Genomic DNA, 25,492 nt, shown 5'->3' with positions numbered 1-25,492 from the left:
GAAGAATTGGATGGACAGAGCACTACAGATCATGGGGTTGCAGGGAGTTGGATGTGACTGAGCAACTGAGCCTGCACACATGCACAGATGCTCAAACACCAGATCAACTAGAACCTAAGGGAGGAAGATGTTGACTCTTTCTGACCCTCCTGACTTCAGTCAGCTAAAGCTGCGTTCAGTTGACCTTCCAACCCCCTTCATGAATATGCATGTACCCTTAGTTTAAAACTTCCCCAGTTTTGCTGTAGGTGAAAATACTGATTTGGGAAAGTTCCCCAGTGTTCTCCTAACTTACTGCAAGTAATAAATCCTTCCTTTTGCCTTTTGTCCCGGTTGTCTTTTGGTTTGACACCCTCCAAGAGGTGAACCCAGTTTTCGGGTAACAGCTTCTGCACTGGCTGCTCCCGTAACCTGTGTACTGTTCCTCAGCTGGATCCTTCCTGTCTTTATTCAAGTCTCAGACTAAATGTCACACTTTCTCAGGTAGGCTTTTCCTGATCCCCCCAATCTAAAATAACACCCCATCTTTATCACATTGTCCTGTTTGTTTTCATTATAGGAATCAGCAGTTCCAGAGATTTCCCTATTCACGCTAATTGTATCTTCCAACTGTAACACAGACACCTTGAATGTAAACACCTTTGTCTTATTCACTGCTGTATCCTCAGCACTGAGAACAGTGCCTGGCAGCTATTAGGCCTTCTATATATGTGAATGAAAGAGAAGATACAAAGCTTTAAGATAATTCTTCCAGCTTCATGTTGTTTTCAACCATTCAACTGGATTTTAATAAAATGTGTTTTATTTATGCAATAGAATTGAACCATCTATGGGAAAAAAAATCAATGGATTTTTTAGTAAATATATATATATTAATAATAGCATGAGATCCATTCTCTCTTCATAGAAACCCTGTATTAAATTTTATGCAAAGCCATTTTTGCTTAATATATTTCAATATGCAGTATTTGCTCATAATACTGCTGCTTAGGAAATTTGTTGTTTAGTTGCTCACTAAGTCGTATCTGATTCTTTGTGACCCTATGGACTGTGGCCCGCCAAGCTCCTCTGTCCATTGGATTTCCCAGGCAAGATTATTGGGGTGGGTTGCCATTCCCTTCTCCAGGAATCTTCCTGACCCAGGGATCAAACCCACGTCTCCTGCATTGGCAGGTGGGTTCTTTACCTGAAAAGCCGCTTAGGGTATACAGGCCACAGAATGGAGCAGCTGGGGATGGCCAGGATCTATTTATCAAGCAATCAAGCAACTGCTGCTCAGATTCTGTTAGCTTGTTTTTGGAGACAGAATATTACCCGAAAACTGATATCAATAAAAAAATTAATCAGTTGATTTAAGAAAGAAATGGAAACTTTTATTTTAGCCAAATTTGAGGATTATAATCCACAAAAAACATCTGAGAAAGCTGTAAGAGCTGTTCCACCCATCAAGGCACAAATGTTTTTTGAGACAGAAGGCTGTACGTTAAGTGTTGTATGATTGACAGTTTATACAACCCAGATCTGAACACCATCATGGTGGGTCACGTGACCCCTCAGAAGATCAGGAAGGAACGTCATCTTTCAAGGAATTGTTTTGATGTTAGAATGTTGCTCTTTATGGTTGATTTCTGCTGATGCGGAAGATTTGGCATAATGCAAATACACAGTGCACAGTAATGGGGAAAGAGGAGGCTGAAGGCCAGAGAAAAGTTGTTTACATTTTTCCTGTCTTGCCATAAAACACGAATTTTATTTCACACTGGGTTGGCCTCTTGGTGGGGGTTGAGTCAAAAGATACAACCAAGGCAAAGAATGGCATTAGGAAGCACTTATTATTTGCAGCAAGTCCGACTGAGCGACTGAACTGAACTGAACTGAAGGAGAGCACTGAGGATTTCCCTCAAAGCAGTGTCTTCCAGAACAGAACTGGGAAAGTTTTAAGCTAAGGGTATATGCATATTCATCAAGGGGCTTGGGAGGCCAACAGAGTCTAGCTTTAGCTGGATTGAAAACCAGAGAGTCAAAAAAGGTCAACATCCTCTCTGAGGGCGATCTGGTGGTTGAGTGCCTCAAGGGGGTTTGAATTTTGCAAAACACCTCAAGAAAGTGCTTCAGGCTAATGGGAACTATTAGAACTGGGAGTTAACAAATGATTTGTTATCTTTGGTACTGTTATTTCCATTGCCTGATAACAGACAGTGAAGTTATGGGGGGGGGGGAAGTCGGGGGAGGGGGGCGATGGCCAGGTGAAGATCACAAAAACTTGTTTAGTGTTCAGTCTGTCCCCGCTCTTTAGGACCCCAACGACTGCAGGCTTCACTGTCCTTCACCATCCCCCAGAGTTTGCTCAAACTCATGGGGTCACAAAGAGTCGGACATGACTAAGTGCCTAACACTACACTACTAAATGGCCATTGAGTCGGTGATGATCACAAAATGGCTTAGGCCGAAAATGGCTTCTGTTCTCTTCCTCAGCGGACCCTCTACCTCGCCTGCTAAGAAGAGGCCAGGGGAAAGAAATCAATAGAAGAGTGGAGAGGTATGTCAGGGAGCAACAGACTCATAGGAAATCATGAAGGCTACACCTGGCTCCTTCTAAAAGTGTAATACACATCTATCTTCATTTCTCCTGGGGCCACCTCTTCAAGGAGTGAGTGTCATCTGGCGGAATTGAGGAGTTTTAATTTCAGAGGACAGTAACTGAGATGATTACATCGTCCTCTTTCGCGGTGTGTTTGAGCCAGTGCGGCAAAATCTTCACTTGTGGGTCATCTGTCACTCGGTCTCAGCAAGGCGGCTGAATAAAATTCACAACTCAGGCGAATTAAGGGCAAAGCTGAGGTCCATAAATCCCTCGCGGGCCGTTTCCGAAATACATTATCTATGAAAACACATAACAACATCTATTATGGGGGAAAGGGAGATTGCATGCCTCTGGCCCCCTCTCTTTGGCAGGGACGCAGGTCCTCAAAAGTCCCAAGTATCCAACTCGCCGCCAGCAAGAGGGCTAGGTTCACCAGCAACCAATTTTTCAGGCAGCTGCGTCCCCTTTCTTCCTTCTTCGTGGTTCTTCGGTCACGGTGGCTTCAAAGAGAACGACTCGGTGTGTCTGAAATCAGCCTGGCGCTTTGGCACACCGCGGGAGGGGTAGACCACTGCACGGATTCCGAGAACCGCAGTCAGAAAGCAGAGGTTGGGCTTGAGGGAAAAAACCGTAGGCTGAGGGAGGGAGAAGGCAAGCAACTGCGTTGGCGGTGCATTCTGGGAGTTGTAGTCCCTGTGGAGGCGGCCTCCTCAAGGCTCCTGCGGACTCTGCACTCCATCTCCCAGCAGGCCCCGCGTCGCAGAGGCGGCGAGCGGTGGGGGCGCCGAGTGACGAGCTGCCGCAGGGGGAGGGGGCCTGAGGCGGAGAATCGCTGCGGACGCCGCGGGGAGACGTTACCTGCCGTCCGCGAGGGGGGCCGAAGGACCCTCGGGTGGGCTACCGCGAGGGTCAGGCGGCCGCCGCACGCTCCTGTGCTCGCCCTCGGTCCGCCTCAGGGGCTCGCGGCGTCTGCCATGGAAGCACATCCGGCCGCCTCCGGGGTCTCCCGGAGCCGCGTCCCCGGGTCCCCGGAGCGATGAGCGAGTAGCGGCGCCCCCACTCTCCGCCTCCCGCCCGACATCGGTCGGCTGCCCTGAGAGGGATCGCGCAGGCCGGCCGCCGGCCGCGGGGCCGCCCCCGCGCCGCCCCGCCCCGTCCCGCCTCCCGGGGGCGCTGCCGGCGGGTGGGGGCGGGGGGCGTCCGCCGCTCATGCCGCCCCGGCCGCTGAAGCCCCGGCCGCGCCGCCCTCCCGCCTGCCCGCCCGCGCCCGCCGCCGCCCCGCCGCCCCCAAGATGTGGCACAACGTGGGGCTGACCCTGCTGGTGTTCGTGGCCACGCTGCTGATCGTGCTGCTGCTGATGGTGTGCGGTGAGTGGGTAGTTAACACCCGCCGGCTCGGCTGGTCCTGCCGACTGGCTGGTTCTGTCTCTGGTTTTTAAAAGAGAAAAAGAAAAAAGACTGCCTGGGTGGGCAAGTGACGAAAACCCATGGGTTCTCCACTTGCCCCTCGGGAGTGAGCCCGGAGCTGGGTACCCCTGCCCACCGCAGAGGAGGGAGCCGGGTCCAGCGCTGGGCATGTGGACCCGGGGTTAAGCCTGGCCGCCGCAGCGCCTCGATCGCCACCCTTGCCACAGATCAGCCCAAATCGTCACCTTGGCCTGTTTGCGAAGGTGCGGTGATCGGTTCGTCCTCTTTCTGTCTTTTTACATGTTCTGGCTCCCGATGATAAAGCGAGGGAGGTTTCATTACCTTCCTTGAACCAGGGGCAGAAGCAAGAGTTGGCTTTGCAGCACGCGTGAGATTGTTTGCTTGAAGTTTAGGCGTAAGCTGAATTCCAAACAGCAGTGTCGAGACGAGGCAGAACTTAAAAAACACCGGCTATATTAAACTTCCAGGGTCAGGTAACCTAACTCTTAGTTCTGTAGAAATGGTGCTATTTTGTTCGCTGTGATTTTTTTTTTCTCCTTCCCCTCCATGGCATGAGAGGACGTGAAACTTTTCTCAAGGTAATTTTAGCGCAATTGTAGATCTTTTTTTTTTTTCTAATACACAGTAACTGGTAGCTACCCAGCCGTCTCATCCTCTGACACCCTCTTCTCCTTCTGCCCTCAATCTTTCCCAGCATCAGGGACTTTTCTAATGAGTCCTCTGTCGCATCAGATGACCAAAATACTGTTGGATGGCATCATCAAGGCAATGAATGTGAACTTGGGCAAAATCTGAGAGATGGTGGGGGACAGGGAGGCCAGGCATGCTGCAGTCCATGCGGTTGCAAAGAGTGGGACAGGACTGGGCTACTGAACAACAAACAATAGCAGATAGCCACAGCTCTCTTAGCAAAGGGGCTGAGCAATTGTGAACATCTGGGAAAGTGTTTACAACCAGATGTCAGTGAGTTTGCTTTTTCATAATTATCATATTGAAGTAGGGATTCAGGTTGATGCAATAATTGGTTCGTATTCAAAATATGGGGCTTATTCATTACCTGATTAATGCACCACGTGCTCAGTGTCAGCTGTGTTTGGAGACATTTAGGCATGTACATATATGTATATTTGTATCCATATACTTGTATGTGTATTTTAAATTTTCTTTTACATGACCATATACATGTGTATAGATAAACTTGTGTGTATATACTTGTTTGTATATTTTTAGTTTTCTTGCTTTTGCTAAGGCACTAGAGTTAAAGCTTCTAATTTACAGGCTTTTCTGATGATAAAGCAATTGGAAGGCCCTTGTCAACTTCCTGCCTGTGATGTCAGGATTTGGGGCTAATTGTAGATGTTTAGGATCCTTGAAATAAGGAAAACCAAATCTTTGTGGTTTGTGTGGTTATGAGGAAGGAGGTAAACATGCTCTCCTTTCTGGTTTGAACATGCAAACTACCTGGAGATGGCCCTGCACCATGTGAACCATACCCGTTTCCTTGTTGTTCGGTCGCTAAGTTGCGTCCGGCTCTTGGGGGCCCAGTGGACTGCAGCACACCTGTCTGTCTTTCAGTGTCTCCCGGAGTCTGCTCAAACTCATGTTCACTGAGTCTGTGATGCCATCCAACCTTCTCATCCTCTGCCGCTCCCTTCTCACCACTTTATAGAGTATTTGCCAAACTTGCCTTTGAGACCTCAAAATTCCTATTTGCTACATATTCAGACTTGCTCTCTCAGCCTCCAGTAGCCATTTGACTTAAATTCTACTCATTTTTCTAAAAGTACCCCGCCTTTGACTTCAGAAAACAATGTGGAATGAGAGGTGAGGTGTGCTAAGTAAAAGAATGTCGTATTTTGATTGGAGTGTTTGAGACTAATAGCTGTAAGAAGTAATCTGAGCACTTTTTTGTTGGGAGAGTGAATTTTGGGGTAGCTTCGTGTTTTGGCTAGTTGAGGGAGCCTGGGGCTTAGGGAGGAGGAGGGATGGATCCCACCAGATATGAAAGAGAAACTAAGTCTGCTGTAACAATATAGACATTAAACCACAGAAATTTATTTTCTTACAGTCTGGAGGCTAGAAGTTCAAGCAGGGTTAATTTCCTCTGAGCCTCTCTACTTGACTTACAGATGACCATCTTCTCCCTGTGTCTTAACCTTTCATCTGTGGGTGTGTCTATGTCCTAACCTTGTGTAAGAAGGGCACCAGTCATATTGGATTAGGGCCCCACCCGTATCAATTTATTTAACCTTTAAATAAGCCTTTAAAGGCTTTGCCTCCAAATACAGTCACATTAGGGATTAAAAATCAATGACCTGGGTCTGCCCCAGGAAATGCATAGCCTGAAAGAACTCTGACGGGTTCTTTCACATAGTGAATTCTGATTTTCAAATTTCAGGATTCTTAGGGAGGTCTTCCTTCTCCTATCTGTTGGTTGTACTTTCTTGCCTCTCATTCATTCTAAAAATATTTTCCATTCCCACTATTCATTGAAACTGCTGTTGTCAAGGTCAGTCACAAATGGCCTCTGTATCACCAAGTCCATGGTCACTTTAGAGTTCTAATTCTCTTTATCCTCACAGACTCATTCTGTACAGGTGAGCATTCTTCCCAGGAAGCATTTCTTGTGGCTTCTGTACACTCTACCCCCATGGTGTTCTTCCTACCATAGTGGTTAATTGTTTTATCTTTTCCTGTCTTCCCATCCCCTAGAATTTAACTTTTTTTGACTAAATCTATGATAGGAAATGTTTTACATTATTCCCAGTACATTCATAAGTATGTAAATTACATGTATCAATCAGTTTATATGTACACGTTTCTATCTACCCATCATTGCTCTTATCTCTGACTTAAAAATTTTACAGACTAGTACTTGGCCATTACTCCATGAGATGCATGCTATTTTCTACACTCCTATCATACACTGTGTTATAGTAAAAATAAATATATGTTTCTGTTTTTACCTTCCTTCCATTCTGTCCCTCATCTAGTTCTAAAGATTTAAATAGTAACTCTAACTAATGACTAACATTGGTATCTCTAGCTATCACGACTCTCCCGCACCCTAGGTTCACGCCTCAGTACCCTGATTTGAAGATCTAATAACCATCTCAAACTAAACACATCTAAAACAGAACTTTTGATTTCTACAACCTGTTTGTTCCTCCCTGCTCACATGTTATCAGCAGCCAGGGACTTGGGTGTCATTCTTGGATTTGCCCTTTCCTTACAAATACTCACTCCATCTGGAAGTCACTTCAGTTTTGTCTCTCTCTCTTTTTTTTTGCCTTCCAGTGTTACTGAGCTATAATTGACATACGGCTGCTGCTGCTAAGTTGCTTCAGTTGTGTCCGACTCTGTGAGACCCCATAGACGGCAGCCCATCAGGCTCCCCCGTCCCTGGGATTCTCCAGGCAAGAATACTGGAGTGGGTTGCCATTTCCTTCTCCAGTGCATGAAAGTGAAAAGTGAAAGTGAAGTCGCTCAGTTGTGTCCGACTCTTCGAGACCCCATGGACTGCAGCCCACCAGGCTCCTCCGTCCATGGGATTTTCCAGGCAAGAGTACTGGAGTGGGGTGCCATTGCCTTCTCCAATAATTGACATACAGCACTGTATAAACTTGGAGCTTCCCAGGTGGCTCAGTGGTAAAGAATCCGCCTGCAGTGTTGGAGACGAAGGTTTGAACCCTGGGTTGGGAAGATCCCCTGGAGAAGGGAATGGCAACCCACTCAGATATTCTTGCCTGGGGAATCCCATGGACAGAGGAGACTGGTGGGCTGCAGTCCATGGGGTCACAAAAGAGTTGGACACACTTGAGCAACTTAACAACAATTGTCGAGATCTAAGGAGTGCAACTTAATTGACCTACACATATCATGAAATGATTATCATCGTAAGTTTGGTGAATATCCATCATCTCCTAGATACGGAAGTAAAGAAATAGAAAAAACTTTTTTCCAGTGATGAGAACTCTTAAATTCATTTACTCACTTAGCTTTCATATATAACATACATCAGTGTTAATTATATTTATCCTGTTGTACATTATGTCCCTAGTACTCATTCTTATAACTAGAAATTTATCCCTATATTCAATCCCACCCCTCTCCTCCCTATCAGCCACAGATCTGATCTGTTTCTATGAATTTGTTTGTTTTTAAGTACTAATTGACCTACCACACTGTTAGTTCCTGTTACAGGATATTAGGATTTGATATTGGTATACATTTCAAAGTGATAGCCATGAAAGTCTGGTTATATCTGTCACTACAGAGATACTACATAGTTATTGACTTTATTCCCCATGGTGTACAGTTCATACCCATGACTCATTTATTTTGCAACTAAATTTGTACTTCTTAATCTCTCTCATCTACTTCTCCCTGCCCCACCCCCCTCCTTTGGCAACCATCTCTCTGTTCTCTGTATCTATGACTCTGTTTATGTTTAGTTATGGTTGTTCATTTGTTTTGTTTTTTAGATTTCACCTGTAAGTGAACTCATAGAGTGTTTTTCTTTCTCTGACTTATGACACTAACACCGTACCTTTTAGATCTATCCAGGTTGTTACAAATGGCAAGATTTCATTTTTTAATCCCTATGGCAGAGTGATACTCCACTGTATACATATACTTTCTCTTTGTTATCTGTCCAGTTCCCTTTGCATCGACCATCTCCTCAGTTTCAGTCTGGTAGTCAGTTTTGTCTGTGGTGGTTTGACTCTTTGGCCGTGGCACTCAGCGGTGCAGAGGCTCGCTGTATTTTATCTTTTTGTTTCCTCCAACAAGAGTGTAAGCTCAGTGGGGACAGGGCCTTCTTTGGCTTGCTCATTGCTCTGTTCTTGGATCTTGGAGAGTAATGCCTCACATGTAGAGGGCCCTTGTATACGTGAAGTAGAAGTGAAGAAAGATTGCTCTGTATAAATTGTTAAATTCCTATTAGAAACACACGCTTAAGTGTAGTACAAACCAAGGTTGTCTCAAACTGGATAACCTTTGTATTCCTCAGTAAAATACATTTGTGAAAGTGAAGTCGCCCAGTTGTGTCCAACTCTTTGTGACCCCATGGACTGTAGCCTACCAGGCTTCTCCGTCCATGGGATTTTCCAGGCAAGAGTACTGGAGTGGGGTGCCATTTCCTTCTCCAGGGGATCTTCCCGACCTAGGGATTGAACCCAGGTCTCCCGCAATGCAAGCAGACGCTTTACCCTCTGAGCCACCAGGGAAGCCCCAAAATACACTTAGTGAACTCTTATGTTCAGGTGCTGTGGTGGAGGTCATGAATATTCAAAAATTAATAAAGCACAGTCCCCAGTATACTTTCTTAAATGTCTGGTAGAATTAATTTAGGTCAGGACTTTTCTTTTGGGGGAAGTTTTTAATTACAAACTCAGTATCTTTCATTTGGGCTAATGTTGGGCTATTCCAGTTAACCTGTTTTTTTTTTTTGAGTGAGCTTTTGAGTTTGTGTTTTTCAAGCACTGTGTCTGTTTAATCTGAATTAATATTCTCTCATCATTTAATATCTGTAGGATCTGTGATGATGTCTTCTCTTTCATTCTTGGTATTGTGTTCTTTCTTTTGCTTATGGTCAGTCTGGCTAGAGGTTTATGAATTTTATTGATCTTCTCAAAGAATCTGGATCTTTTTGTTTTACTGATTTTTTATTTCTTTTTTTGGGGGGATCAAACCATTTTATTGAGGGGCTTTGGGGGGGAGATCGAAAAGCTGGGAGGGCAATGACATCTGACGTCCTTCTCTGAGCCATCTGCCCACTCCTCAGCTGCTGAAAGGCTGATTTTTTATTTCTTGTCCAAATTTTATTTCATTGGTTTATGTTTATCTTTATTTTCTTCTACTTATTTTGATTTTAATTTGTACTACTAGTTTCTTATGGTAGAAACTTAGATTATTGATTTTAAACTATTCTTATTTAAAAAGATAAAAATAGGTATTTAATGATGTTAATTTCTTTTTTAAGTATTAGTTTTGTTTTTTTTAGAAAAAACTTTATTTGGTTCAAAATGTTTTTTAGTTTCACTTGTGATTTCTCCTTTCAATTGTGAGTTATTTAGGACATTTCTTTTTTTCCCCCTATATATCATTTTATCATTTTCTAGTTAAATTTTATTATAGTGAGAAAATGTATCTTGTATCATAGAAGTTAAGAAGGTTTATGCTTAATGGGCTTGCCTAGTGGCTCAGATGGTAAAGAATCTGCCAGCAATGCAGGAGAACTGGGTTTGATCCCAGGGTTGGGAAGATCTCCAGTATTCTCTGATATTCAGTGTTATCACTGGTTGATAGCATTGTTCAACAGTTCTGTTTATCAGCTATTCTGTTACATAGTAGGAATCTTAGGAGCTCTGAGATGAAAGTCATTAAATCCTTAGTTTATGGTACTTTTGGTGTGTAAGGCTTCCCTGGTGGCTCAGTAGGTAAAGCGTCTGCCAACAATGCGGGAGACCCGAGTTCGATCCCTGGGTCGGGAAGATCCCCTGGAGAAGGAAATGGCAACCCACTCCAGTACTCTTGCCTGGAAAATCCCAGGGACTGAGAAGCCTGGTAGGCTGCAGTCCATGGGGTCGCAAAGAATCGGACATGACTGAGCGACTTTCCCTTTCCCTTTGGTGTGTATTGAGGGTGGGGGTTGGAGGATGGAAGTTGAATAGTTTGTGTGGGGTTTCTACTCTGTGTTCTAAGACAGAAGAAACAGAAGAAAAAGTAGATAAGCCATACATTTTCCTTCCTTAAGGAACTTGTGTCTTGGGAAAAGGACTGTTATTAATACAGTGACAGATGGAAGTGAATGTGAAATCCTAAAGCAATCACCCAAGAGAGTGTAATACTGAAGAGATAGTATAGTAGAAAGATGTAAAAATTATGTGTTGACCTTGCTTAAAAGGGCTTCCCTGGTGGGTTAGATGGTAAAGAATCTGCCTGCAGTGCAAAAGACCCAGGTTCGATCCCTGGGTCAGGGTTGCTTAAAAATGTCAGTGATAGTGGTAATGACCCCTTGTCTGTAGAGTTTGCCCTGGGTGGGGAAGAGACCACAGCCTAAGAGATGGTGCCGATGGCTAACCTTTGACGAGTAATTTATGACGTACAGGCATTCTCCTTAGCACGTGACACATATTCATTCTTTTTATTACTGTACTGTCCCTTTGAAAGTATGTGGTGTTGTCTGCATTTTATAGACGAAACCAAGACACACAGAGGTTAGCTTGCTCACATTTCAAGTGAGTTGTTGAATTAGGATTCATGGCCAAGCAGTGTGGCTGCAGCATGCCTCTGAGTTAAGAAATTGCAGTGGTAATCCAGTTGACAGTAAGGATGGAAGATGGTGCTGGGAATGTAACGAAGGAAGTAGACGGGAGAGGGTTTATTAGTGTAGAAGCCACAGTAGGGGAAGGCCATAGTGCTGGAATACCCTGTTTTCCACCTGAGGGTTGGGGAGGGGATACAGTACCCCTTATGGAAATATGAGCATCAGAAGAAAGAAATGTCGGATGGACATACTTTTTAAAGGTGTCCTTCCAGCCAACGAGGTAGAGATTCCTTCCTGAGGTTTAAGAAAGGGATAAAGTATGGATGAAAATTTTAGTCATATGTAAGAGAGCTGATATTTGGATCTATGGGAGTGTTGTGATTGCTGAAAGGAGGGGAAAATTTTTAAAAAAAGGAAGAGGTTTTAAAGGGAATTTTAAAACTGTCCTTCATTTTCTGGATAACAGGGATTGAGGTGTGGAGGTATTTTGGTTCAACGTTGTGTTGGATCAGTGATGGTCCCCCGTGTGTCTTTACAGAAGAGACATGCAGTAGAGGGAGCTTTGTGGGAAGAGTTGAAAGAGCAAGGTTCTGTTTTCACTTTGCCTGTGTCTTGGCCTTGGACATACTACCTTAGAAGTGAGCTTTAGCTGCCTTCTGTGTAAAAGGGAAAAAAAGTTACAGGATGGAACATGGAAAAGAGCTTTATACCAATTGAGATTGGTATTGAGCCAGTCAGCTAACCATTTAGATATCACCATGATGGTAGGATTAAGTTAAGACTGTGGAGGAATGAGTCCACAAAGATAGGAATTTTTTTCTACTGCACCCAGGCATTTTGAACTAGGAGATCTTGGGTAGGCAGTCATGTTCTCATTTCCTGATTAGTGTTTTGTGTTTTAGCCATACTTTCACTATGAAAATATGAGAAATTTGATGCACTTACTGAAAAAGAGAAACTGGAGAAGGAATGGCAAACCACTTCAGTTATTTTTGCCTTGAGAACCCCATGAACAGTATGAAAAGGCAAAAAGTTAGGACACAGAAAGATGAACTTCCCAGATTGGTAGGTGCCCAATATGCTACTGGAGATCAGTGGAGAAATAACTCCAGAAAGAATGAAGAGACAGAACCAAAGCAAAAACAACACCCAGTTGTGGATGTGACTGGTGATGGAAGCAAAGTCCGATGCTGTAAAGAGCAATTTTGCATAGGAATCTGAATGTTAGGTCCATGAAGCAAGGCAAATTGGAAGTGGTCAAACAGGAGATGGCAAGAGTGAACGTCGACATTTTAGGAATCAGCGAACTAAAATGGACTGGAATGGGTGAATTTAACTCAGATGACCATTATATCCACTACTGTGGGCGAGAATCCCTTAGAAGAAATGGAGTAGCCATCATAGTCAACAAAAGAGTCCAAAATGCAGAACTTGGATGCAATCTCAAAAACAACAGAATGATCTCTGTTCATTTCCAGGGCAAACCATTCAGTATCACAGTTATCCAAGTCTATGCCCTGACCAGTAATGCTGAAGAAGCTGAAGTTGAACGGTTCTCTGAAGACCTACAAGACCTTCTAGAACTAACACCCCAAAAAGATGTCCTTTTCATTATAGGGGACTGGAATGCAAAAGTAGGAAGTCAAGAAACACCTGGAGGAACAGGCACATCTGGCCTTGGAGTACAAAATGAAGCAGGGCAAAGGCTAATAGAGTTTTGCCAAGAGAATGCACTGGTCATAGCAAATACCTTCTTCCAGCAACAAGAGAAGACTCTACACATGGACATCACCAGATGGTCAACACCGAAATCAGATTGATTACATTCTTTGCAGCCAAAGATGGAGAAGCTCTATACAGTCAACAAAAACAAGGCAGAGCTGACTGTGGCTCAGATCATGAACTCCTTATTACCAAATTCAGACTCAAATTGAAGAAAGTAGGGAAAACCACTAGCCCATTCAGGTATGACCTAAATCAAATCCCATACGATTATACAGTGGAAGTGAGAAGTAGTTTCAAGGGATTAGATCTGATAGAATGCCTGAAGAACTATGGATGGAGGTTCGTGACATTGTATAGGAGACAGGGATCAAGACCATCCCCATGGAAAAGAAATGCAAAAAAGTAAAATGGCTGTCTGAGGAGGCCTTACAAATAGTTGAGAAAAGAAGAGAAGCAAAAGCAAAGGAGAGAAGGGAAGATACACCCATTTGAATGCGGAGTTCCAAAGAATAGCAAGGAGAGATAAGAAAGCCTTCCTTAGTGATCAGCACAAAGAAATAGAGGAAAACAACAGAATGGGAAAGACTAGAGATCTTTTCAAGAAAATTAGAGATACCAAGGGAACATTTCATGCAAAGATGGGCTCGATAAAGGACAGAAATGGTATGGACCTAACAGAAGCAGAAGAGATTAAGAAGAGGTGGCAAGAATACACAGAAGAACTATACAGAAAAGATCTTTAGGACCCAGATAATCACGATGGTATGATCACTCACCTAGAGCCAGACATTCTGGAATGTGAAGTCAAGTGGGCCTTAGAAAGCATCACTACGAACAAAGCTAGTGGAGGTGATGGAATTCCAGTGGAGCTATTTCAAATCCTGAAAGATGATGCTGTGAAAGTGCTGCACTCAATATGCCAGCAAATTTGGAAAACTCAGCAGTGGCCACAGGACTGGAAAAGGTCAGTTTTCATTCCAATCCCAAAGAAAGGCAATGCCAAAGAATGCTCAAACTACCACACAATCATGCTCATCTCACATGCTAGTAAAGTAATGCTCAAAATTCTCCAAGCGAGGCTTCAATAGTACATGAACCGTGAACTTCCAGATGTTCAAGCTAGATCTAGAAAAGGCAGGGGAACCAGAGATTAAATTGCCAACATCTGTTGGATCATCAAAAAAGCAAAAGAGTTCCAGAAAAACATCTTCTGCTTTAAGTCTTTGACTGTGTGAACCACAACAAACTGGAAATTTCTTAAAGACATGGGAATACCAGACTGCCTGACCTACCTCTAGAGAAATCTGTACGCAGGAAGCAACAGTGAGAACTGGACATGGAACAACAGACTGGTTCCAAATAGGAAAAGGAGTACGTCAAGGCTGTATATTGTCACCCTGCTTATTTAACTTATACGCAGAGTACATCATGGGAAATGCCAGGCTGGATGAAGCACAAGCTGGAATCAAGATTGCAGGGAGAAATATCAATAATCTCAGATATGCAGATGACACCAACCTTATGGCAGAAAGTGGAGAACTAAAGAGCCTCTTGATGAAAGTGAAAGAGGAGAGTGAAAAAGTAGGGTTAAAACTCACATTCAGAAAACTAAGATCATGCCATCCAGTCCCGTCACTTCATGGCAAATAGGTGGGGAAACAGTGACAGACTTTATTTTTTGGGGGCTCCAAAATCACTCAGATTGCAGCCATGAAATTAAAAGATGCTTACTCCTTGGGACCAACTTAGACAGCATATTAAAAAACAGACATTACTTTGTCAACAAATGCCCATCTACTCAAGACTGTGTTTTTTCCAGTAGTCATGTATGGATGTGAGAGTTGGACTATAAAGAAAGCCGAGTGCTGAAAAATTGACGCTTTTGAACTGTGGTGTTGGAGAAGAGTCTTGAGAGTCCCTTGGACTGCAAGGAGATCCACCCAGTCCATCCTAAAGGAGATCAGTCCTGGGTGTTCATTGGAAGGACTGATGCTGAAGCTCCAATACTTTGGCCACCTGATGCGAAGAACTGACTCATTTGAAAAGACCCGGATGCTGGGAAAGATTGAAGGTGGGAGGAGAAGGGGATGACAGAGGATGAGATGGTTGGATGGCATCACCGACTCAATGGACATGGGTTTGGGTGGACTCCAAGAGGTGGTGATGGACAGGGAGGCCTAGCGTGCTTGGTCCATGGGGTCGCAAAGAGTCAGACATAACTGAGCCACTGAACTGAACTGGTGAGCTCATTCCTCTGATTTGGTGATCCTGCCCTCTTCCATGGTGATGAATTACTTTGAGCCTTTGTTTTCTTTTCTAGAAAATGGGGATAATGATTCCTAGTCTCACTAGTTCAGAGGGCTAATGAGAGTATTAAATTAAATGTTGAATGTAAAAGCACTTGGTGAACTGAGAACTCTGTGATTACAACTGTCCTGTGGGTTTGTGGCGTGTTGATGGTGGTGGTTCATTATTCAGGTTCATCTGCTATTGCTGCCCTTCTGCTGCTAGCACATGTATCTTGCATTGTTGTGTTAGCTGCTCAGTCGTGTCCAACTCTTTTCGACTCCGTGGATGTAGCCCGCCAGGCTTCTCTGTTCAGGAATTCTCCAGGCAAGAATACTGGAGTGGGTAGCCATTCCCTTCTTCAGGGGATCTTCCCAACCCAGGGATCGAACCTGGGTCACCTGCATTGGCAGGTGGGTTCTCTACTGTTTGAGCCACCAGGGAAGCCCTTATTCTTGCATAGAAAGGCAATATACAGTGCGTTTTCATGGAATGCATCCTCTGAACTAATGCTTGGGTACTGGCACACACAAGTTGAGTACTTTGCTTATCCCAGGATACACAACCTCTGTTGCCAGCCGGTTTATCTAACACACAGACTTGCCTTTTAAACTGTGAAAATCTGCTGTACTTATTTAACAATTAGTATACATTTTTGACTAACGTGCATATAATTTTGTTCAGTCCTTCTCCCTGCCCCCTCTTTCTGTTATCCCTCCCTCCCTCCATCCATTTTTCTCTTAGAATCCCAGGACAAGATAGGAGACCCACAGTCTACAGAATAAAAATAGGTAAAGAGTTTCCAGTGTTTGCATATCAGGTTTGGGTGGGAGGAACTGTACGAGCTACACTTCTACAAGAGGCCCTTTAGGCATTCAGTATTCTTGCCTAAAAAATCTCGTGGACAGAGGAGGCTGGCGGGCCATAGTCCGTGGGGTCACAGAGAGTTAGTGACTAAACAGCAGCAGCAGAGGAATTGTGAATACACGCGTGTTATGAGTATCCCACCTCTCTCCTGCTCCTCCATTGCTTGTCCTTTTCTCCTTTTCCTTGGCCACTTGCTGTAATTGATCTGCTGTAGCACTCATATTTCTTCTTCACGTGACCTCTTTTCCACACCTACCTGTGCATCAGAATCATCTAGGAAACTTAGAAAGGATGAGCAAGCACAATTCTGGAGACTGATTTGCAGTGTCCAGGATGAGTCGTTGGGAACCAGTAGCTTCTCAAGGCTCCTGAGCAGAGGATGGTGAGTAGCCAGTTTGAGTGATGCACAGTGTGGTCATCGCATGTGTAGGGTCATTCCATTGGACAATAAATAAATGCTTTCAAAATTGCTTTCCACTTAGACATATTCTTCTCCCGAAAAGGGAGAATAGGACTTCCAGCCTCAGCAGATCCTACCTCACCTGGAGGGAATGTGATGTGCCAGAAGTATGTAGAAAGACAGTGTATAGTGAACAACAGTTTGGCTATAAATGATCCGTGCAGAACATTTCCTCACAGTACCTGTCCCGAAGTTAAGTTTGTTGTGGTTTAGTCGCCAAGTGTCCAATTCTTTGTGACCCCGTGGAGTGTAGCCCGCTGGACTCCTCTGTCCATGGAATTTTCCCAGGCAAGAGTACTGGAGTGGGTTGCCATTTCCTTCTCTGGGGGTTCTTTCTGGCCTCCACAATTGAAATTGTGTCTCCCGCGTTGGCAGGTGAATTCTGTACTGTTGAGCCACCACACCAGGGAAGCCCAAAGAAAAAGATGTTTTTATTTCCAGGTCTAATGAACATAGCCAGTGACTATTAGCAGTTTTATCCGGCACTGCAGTACCTCTCTTAACTTCTTCTTTGCTAAGTCACACTTTTCCACTTTACCTATTGGGAGTTTTAGTAGTGGTTCTTTTTCCAAAATAAATGTTGTGTAGTTGTGTTTCCATTCAAATTGCCTGGCATTTTGAGTGTCACCCTCTATTCAGACAGTTAACACTGATGAATGGTCTGTTGCCTAAGCACCAGCTCTTCCCAGCTCTAAGTGCCGAGAGATAGAACCCCCTCCCCTGCCGTCTCCCCAGAATTACAGCTGTGTGAAAAGTTAGCCTTTACTTGGAAAATAACAGGTGAATTTCCCCGAATCTAGTGAATACCCCTGTAGTTCTTGGTTGTTCGGGTTCACCGCTACAATTTCCTTTTTAACTTTGCTTTCTCACCCTATCATTACAGTAGCCATTGAGAAAGGCAGCGCAGTGGATGTTTCTTTGGCTGCCCAGTGGATGAGCTCCACATCTGTATTAGGGAGAATTCTCTGCCTCACGATTTTTTGTGGGAAGCAGCATCCCTACCTACATGCTCTTCCACGTGCAACCCTCACTCAGGCAGAATAGGGAAAAATGAGCTGCTTTTCAGGTTTGCTTAACTGCAGGTGAAGGGAATAATTGAAGAGGTGTGACGTGCTTTAGCTGGTGTGGTGGGGAGGGGAGTGTCATGTGTAGAGGCTGTAACTTGCTACCCCAGCCTCTGGAGTCTCTCTGATTGGCTACCTCGTTCTGAATTTTGACTTCAGATTGAATCCCTTACATTGTTTGGTTGCTGGCAGTGATGTTTTTTTAAAAGTCTTTTGTTTTGGATGTGTTTTATTAAAATTGAGAAAGAATTCGAGGTCTCACTGAATGCTCTTTTATTTCTATCTCCCAAGGTTGACTGCTGAAGCGGTCTCCAGTTCCTTTCTTGCAGATTCCTATGCTGGGGGACTTGACTTTCTCTGAACTGCCCCAAGGGCAAGAGTATTTTATGGTGGGAACCCCACTGGTGACAGCCCTTCCCTCTTCGGTCAGAAGAGTTCCAGTTACTTCCCTTTACATTCTAAATTTTTGCTCATTTTATACCTAATAACCACTGTTAGAATCTTTGATCTTTATGAGGTCAAGACTATCATCATCATTGATTGAGCTTGCTTATAATTTTCCTGATGGTAAATTCACCTCCATAACGTCTATTTAGCACTTAACTTTTAGGTTGAGTTCTCAAAATTAACCTAAGAGAGGTTTTCCTTAGTGTCTAGAAATCACTTGGGCTTATTTGGGTATTTAAAACGAGAAGTCTACAGAGTTCAGTTCAGTTCAGTCGTGTCTGATTCTTTGCGACCCCGTGGACTGCAGCACGCCAGGCCTCCCTATCCATCACCAACTGCCAGAGTCTACCCAAACCCATGTCCATTGAGTCAGTGATGCCATCCAACCATCTCATCCTCTGTTGTCCCCTTTTCCTTCTGCCGTCAATCTTTCCCAGCATCAGGGTCTTCTTAAATGAGTCAGCTCTTCGCATCAGGTGGCCAAAGTATTGGAGTTTCAGCTTCAACATTGGTCCTTCCAATGAACACCCAGGACTGATCTCCTTTAGGATGGACTGGTTGGATCTCCTTGCAGTCTACAGAGTATTCATGAATTATTTGTTGGTTTCTGAAATTTTTCTCCTGATTTTTCTGATTGTCAAAACATTTTTCTATGTCCACTGTGGAAAATTTTTGATATGGACAGAGAAGTATCATAAAAAAGTATAGTTTCTCCCCATTGACCTACAGATTCAATACAATCCCTGTCAAAATTCATGCAGTTTTTTCCCCAAAAAATTGACAAGATAATTCTAAAATGACATATGGAAATGCAAGAGACTCAAATGCAAGTGACTCAAAATAGTCTTGAAAAGAACAAAGTTCGTGAACTTATACTCTTGATTTTAAAACTAAACACAAAGCTACTAAAATCAACATAATGTATATATGGCATAAGGATAGGCAGATCAATGGAATAGATCTTTGTGACCCCATGGACTATACAGTCCATGGAATTCTCCAGGCCAGAATACTGGAGTGGGTAGCCATTCCCTTCTCCAGGGGATCTTCCCAACCCAGGGATCAAACCCAGGTCTCCTGCATTGCAGGTGGATTCTTTTACCAGCTGAGCCACAAGGGAAGCCCAGAAATAAACTATAACATTTATGATCATTGGAATTTTGACAAAATTGCAAAGACAGTTTAATAGAGGGATGAATAGTCTTTTCAACAAATAGTTCTGCAACAATTTAGTATTCACATGCAAAAGGATTAATTTGGATCTTTACACCAAAGTTAAAATCAATCAAAGACCTACGTGTAAGAGCTAAAACTAAACCTCTTAGAAGAATGCATAGGCATAAATCTTCATGACCTTGAGTTAGTCAGTGGTTCCCTAGATATGGTACCCAGAAGCATAAGCAACCAAAGAAAAACAAAACAAATGGATTTCATCAAATAAAAACTAACTTAGGCTCCATCATTATTAAAAAACGATCATACTTCAAAGAACATGATCAAGACAGTGAAAAGTCCAGCCCACAGAATGGGCAAAAAATGTTTGCAGATCCTATTTCTGATAAACAACTGGTATCAAGAATATATTTAGAATTCCTACAACTCAATAAAAAGACAAGCTGATTATAAAGTGGGCAGAGAGGTTTAATAGACATTCCTCCAAAGAAGATTTACAAACGGCCAGTAAACACAAGAAAAAGATGTTCAGCAAATTTAGTCATTAGGGAAGTAGGATCATAAAAGCCACTATGATATACCACTTCATACCCGCTAGGATGACTATAATAAAAAAGGTGGAAAATTGAAAGTCTTGGTGAGGATGTGGAGAAACTGAGAGCCTCTTACATTTCTGATGGGAATGTAAAATGGCACAGCTGCTTTGGACAGGACTTCAGCAATTTCACAGTTACGTGAAAGTTATCATATGACCCAGCAGCTCTGCCCCTTGGTGTACAGTGAACCCTTGAACAACACGGGTATGAACTGTGTAGGTCCGCTTATGTGTGAATTTCTTGTCCTAAATACACCTGCAGTTAAGTACATGATCTGAGGTTGAATCCTTGGGTGTGGAACCATGGATATGGTGGGCCTACTGTAAAGTTGCAGATGGATTTTCAAAGGTGAGGAGGGTCTAACCATGGCCTTGTTCGGGGGTCAGTTGTTACACCCAGGAGAAGTGAAAATATGTTAGTGCAAAAATTTGTACACTTGGTTGTGGGCATCCCGTGTAATCCCAGAGTTTGTCTTTATGCCTGTCCATAGTAAATGCTTGATAACTGTTTGTTACATAAATTGTGATCACTTACACCTTTAGATTATACATCCTATTTTGTAGTGTACCCCTGACGCAGAGTTAACTGAAATGCTCTCAGTTGATAACGCTGGGTGTAATAATTTTTCTGAATGTTTTTTATCTCTCTTTAGGTTGGTATTTTGTTTGGCATCTTTTTTTGTCAAAATTCAAGTTTCTTCGGGAACTGGTTGGAGACACCGGATCCCAGGAGGGAGACCGTGAGCCTTCAGGATCTGAGACCGAAGAAGATGCTTCACCATCTCCACACAGGATCAGGTCTGCTCGCCAGAGGAGGGCCCCTGCGGATGAAGGCCACTGAGCCAGCCGGTCCTGTGATGGCGAATGACCAAGGGTTCTGGGAGTCTCTCTGTAATGACGGGGCTTTGCAGTTTGCTAAAGGAGTGAAGAACATTCATTCTTGGATTCTAAGTCCAATTCAAAAAAAGATTTACATGTAAGCCATATGCAAATAAAGGGAAGTTCAACCAAATCGAACCATTGCAGATTTCATCGTTAAGATAATTTTTGCTTGTATGCTTAAACATATATACTTTTTCTTTGACCCTTGGGCTTCTTTTCTTGCACTGGTGTTAATCTGATAAATATTACAGGCTTGAAAATCCATATTTTATTAATGTTAGTTCTGCGTCATGTTTCCCCTCCCCCCTCCCGCCCCCACATCATGCCTTGTCTGAAATTGGGATATATCTCACGGTTACAGTCAACCAGGCAACAGTCGTGATGTAATTACCCTCGTCTGGGCACGTGTGGACCTCAGGCTTGTCATAGTACCATTACTGATTGTTGGTATCAAATGTGTCAGGTTTAACTGGCTTTTAAAAATGTCTTCAAAAAGATTACACTATGATTCAGCCTTGAAACGAAAAGTCATCGTGTATGCAGAAAAGCACGGCAACAGAGCAGCAGGGCGTGCGTTCCACATCAGCGAGGCAAACATCCGTCGCTGGAGGAGCGACCGAAACTCCATATTTTCTTGTAAAGCCACCACAAAGTGCTTTACGGGACCTAAGAAAGGAAGATACCCGCAGGTAGACGAGGGTGTGCTACATTTTGTCAGTGAGACGCGTGCAAAAGGACTGCCCGTCACACGCCAAGCAATGCAGCTGAAGGCCGGAGAAATTGCCAAAGGCCTCGGAATAGATGAAGCGAAGTTCAAAGCCACCAGAGGCTGGTGTGATCGATTCATGCGTCGAGCAGGACTGTCCTTGAGGCGTCAGACCTCATTGCGTCCAAAGCTTTCCGCTGACGTTAACCAGCGGGCGGTGCCCGAGCGCCGTTTAAAGCGGTGCTCTATCACCAGGGCGCTTGACGATGCCCAGGGGGGTGTGGTCTGGAGGAACGCAGACGCCCATCTGAATGATTCTGAAGAGTTAGACTCAGACTACGACGTTATAGTCATCACTTAACCAACTTATTTCATCATGCACTTCCTGGACTTGAGCACAAGGTTGATCTGATAAATACCTGTTTGAAAGCTCTGTTTGAGTAAATCAGAAAACTAGGCATTCTGCAGAATACAAAAGCATCGTGTCATAGTTGAATCGCCTGTGTCTTTTCTTAGTGATATTTATGGTGCATCTTACCGGTGATGGTATCTTAGGTTAGGGGGAAAAAAATAGTCTGTAAATTTATTTTTATTCCTAGGGTAGCAACTATTTATTGGGGAACTTAATTCTGACTCTTACCATATCGTTAAAATAGTTATCCTCTGAGACATCTTTTGGAGCACCCTGTTCACGATTCTAGAATAGAAATGTGGGAATCTGGGCTCTGTCCTCTTCCTTCAGGAAGGGTAGGCTTCATTACTCCTTGCACATGGGAGGACTTCCTGCTCAAGGCATGTGCTGAGGAGAAAATACTTCTTCACAGACAGCAGTTCAGTGACAAGGCCTCCGAGGCGCTAGGTATTGAGAGAGCGGGTGAAAATGCCTGCTTTACTGTAAAGTGATTCCTGCCATGTTCCCTTGTTTGTCTTCACTGAACTTTGGACTCAGTGTTTCCTGGGGAAGAGAGCTATGCATTAAAGAACTTTCCCATTTAGTGTTGCCTGCTTTACATGAAAGTGAATTGCAAAGCCAACTTACTTTATTAATCTTAAGTTCTTTCTATTTTAAACGTTTGTTTCTCAAGAACTAGTCATTACAGAATATCGCCTCTGTTTCATGACTGTGTAACTTTGTTTGATACCTCATACTCGACGCTGATAGTTTTATTAACAGTTCATCTGCTCTGCCCCGAATTGATGAACACCTGTGCTGTCATTGTGGCCCTTTGCATGTACTAAAAGGGAATTTACAGAGTTTAACTTTACTTTTCAATATTTGCTAAGGGGAGCGGTCCCCAGCAGCTCAGAGCGGGGCACCGTCTTTGTTTCCTTACTGGATACACTTTTTTCTCTATGTGACTGTATTGTTCAAGCATTCATTTTAATGCTTTTGTACTAGCTAAATATCACATTAAAGTGCTTATCAGGTAGGGGAAAACCTCATGCTTCTTGGTGCTGGGAGGATATTTGAATTGGATTTTTTGCAGGCTGATATTTGGAGCTATGGATTCTGCTTTGTAGTGAATGTCTTAGGTTAGATAATAGTTGCTGACCAACTTTTTTAGTAGCTGGAAGGCTTCCTATTGTGTCAGTATTAAGAGTGATGGCCAACATAACCGCTAAAATATTCAAGGGTCATCCATAAATTAATCCATGAAAAGATATACATGTTGGTATTATTTATTAATATTTATGCTTTTATGAATGTCTTTAAAAATAGAATTTTAAGAAATATTCTGCTTAGCTTGCTTGGGAAATATGCCCAGAGCATATTAATAGCTCACACTCTGCCATGTTTTAACTCTTAGGAAAGTAAAAAGAAGTAGCTGCTGCCATATGAAAATTCTACAAACTGATTTCTTTGTTTGAAACATTTTTTCCCCCTATGCACCTCTTTTCCTAATAGACTCACCATAGTACATATTTCTAAGGCCACGGAGAGAGGCAAGAGAAATAGTTAACACAGAGTTACTTGTGTGATACAGGGTTTTTGTTTTTCCTGTTTTAGTGCTTTTGTAGCTGAACTTGCAGAGCTCATCATAAGTGCATTTTCAGTTTCTTAGTGGCCTGTGGTTGATGTTGAAGCTTGGAGGGTTCTGAGCATGAAAATAAAACAAAACAAGTATTAGTCTTGTCTGAATGCTCTCAGACAGTGATGGTGACCTCGGACGCCCTCGTTGGAGGATGAATTCTAAAATGAGAAGACTCTAGTGGGTGCTTTCATTTCTATCCAACCAACCACTTACAAATCGTTTTTCTTCTTTTGCTTCTGAAACTTCTGTGAAAATTGCGTATATCAGATTTATTGGTAGCATTGCTCTGATTTCAAGGCCAAAAGACACTAAATATTTGTGTGACGCTGTTAAAGTTTTTAAGATTTATATTCACCCAGGGGCTCTCTGTAGTGATGTTTTCGTGGTGGGAACAACGTTTTGTGGTGGATAGCCAATGTACATGCTGATCCATTTCTTTAGATGTTATCAGATTTAAAAACAACTTCAACCTGTCATTTTAACTGAAAGTTGGGAATATAGTAGGTAATGGTTTCACAAAATAGGGCATTTTAAACCAAAATGTGTTGAAAGATTTGAAAGTAGTGCATTTTTTACTTTTTAGAGTTCCATGCTGCAGTATTTTTAAATTCAGTTTTTCTTAAAAGCTATGTTTTAATGTAACATGTAACCAGTGTAACATTAGCTTTTGACTGGTAAACTTGAAGTGCTTTTATATTTCAGGTTGACTTTAAAAAGCCAATGAGCAGTACTCAAAGGTTATGGGTTCTTAAGCAATTAATGGAGTAGTATTTTGATATGGAGTCTAAAATGAAAGCACCTTGTATTGTCTGCTTTTAAAGTATTCTATAGTTTTTAACTTAAAGCGTAAAGAGAAACATTTTATCTTATATTAATAAAAATTAACATTTTTCACTTATTAATGTACGTGTATCCCTTGCTTTATGACCAGTGTTTATTACCCTTTAAATTCTATGCATAACCATTCACCAAATAGTGCTGCTCTGGTTTCTTGAAGGAAACGTTCTGTGCTACGCTATGGTATATTGTCATCTTGCTGCTTGACAAATAGGTTTATAAGAAATTAGAACTGTGTGTGTTCATAATGCCTTTGTATAACGAGATGAGGAGTCCGTGTAAATGTTATTCGCTGTAAAACAGTTACTAGCTGTTAAAACTGGTCAACACTATGTCTAAAGCTTCTGTGGTTTGTCTGTATGATGTCACTTTACAAAGAATAAATTAAAGTGAAAACAAAAGTTGTGTTTGTTTCACTGATGAAGTATAAGAAGTATGAAGGGTGGCTTGGACATGAGGGATTGGAAACCAGCCATTTTTACCGGTGGGCTCACCCTTCACCTCATTTGTCAAACTAAACCTCTACAAGAATTAGGACAAGTTAGCAGTAACATTCCTAGTAGATGAAAAGAATGGACTTGAAACCTAAGGATATACAGTGTTAGAACTAGTTTACATTTAACGTTTAGCCCTTTTTTCCTTCTTAGGCTTCATCCCATATCCTCAAGATTGTTTGGAAGATCTGTTCACCATAGGTCACATCTCCCGTTTTGTTGGTGTTAACCACCAGGAAGACTGGCTGAGGGGACTGATGAAAGCCAAGTAAGAAGATGGAGGGATGCCTTTGAAACCCATTTGAGATGGGGAACCGTGAACTGCTATGGCTGGGTGCCAAGTTTTGATTTTTCCTCCACGGTGCTCAGCTGCCAAGAATGTAGAATGGAAAAAGTGGCCTGTGCCAGGGTCAGGCTTTGTAAGGTAGGGGTGTCTCAAGGGCACGGTCACTCGAGATTGCTGGAGGCCGGTCATGGGGTCTTGGCTGGATCATAAGAGAAGCCAGATCAGTAAGCACCGAAGTGGGGCAAGTGGGAAGGCATGGAGGTGGGAGGTAGTAAGATGCGTGAGTGTAATCGAACAGAAAATTGGGTTGGAGGCTAGGATTTTGGAGGGGAAGCAACCACAGAAAAGGGGAATC

At 43.1% G+C, this 25,492-nt stretch overlaps 1 protein-coding gene across 1 annotated transcript; it reads left to right on the top strand.

The window, feature by feature from the left end:
• The first annotated feature begins 3,381 nt into the window (after positions 1-3,381).
• SMIM13 (small integral membrane protein 13) lies at positions 3,382-24,758 on the top strand. Its single transcript, XM_069563069.2, has 2 exons — positions 3,382-3,952; positions 20,553-24,758. The coding sequence occupies exons 1-2, from the start codon at positions 3,877-3,879 to the stop codon at positions 20,738-20,740; spliced, it is 264 nt and encodes an 87-aa protein (XP_069419170.1). The 5' UTR covers positions 3,382-3,876; the 3' UTR covers positions 20,741-24,758.
• The last annotated feature ends 734 nt before the right edge of the window (positions 24,759-25,492 follow it).

This window comes from Ovis canadensis, chromosome 20 (genome assembly GCF_042477335.2).
Source record: "Ovis canadensis isolate MfBH-ARS-UI-01 breed Bighorn chromosome 20, ARS-UI_OviCan_v2, whole genome shotgun sequence".
Classification (NCBI taxonomy): Eukaryota; Metazoa; Chordata; class Mammalia; order Artiodactyla; family Bovidae; genus Ovis; species Ovis canadensis.
This window is presented reverse-complemented; position numbering and strand designations above follow the sequence as displayed.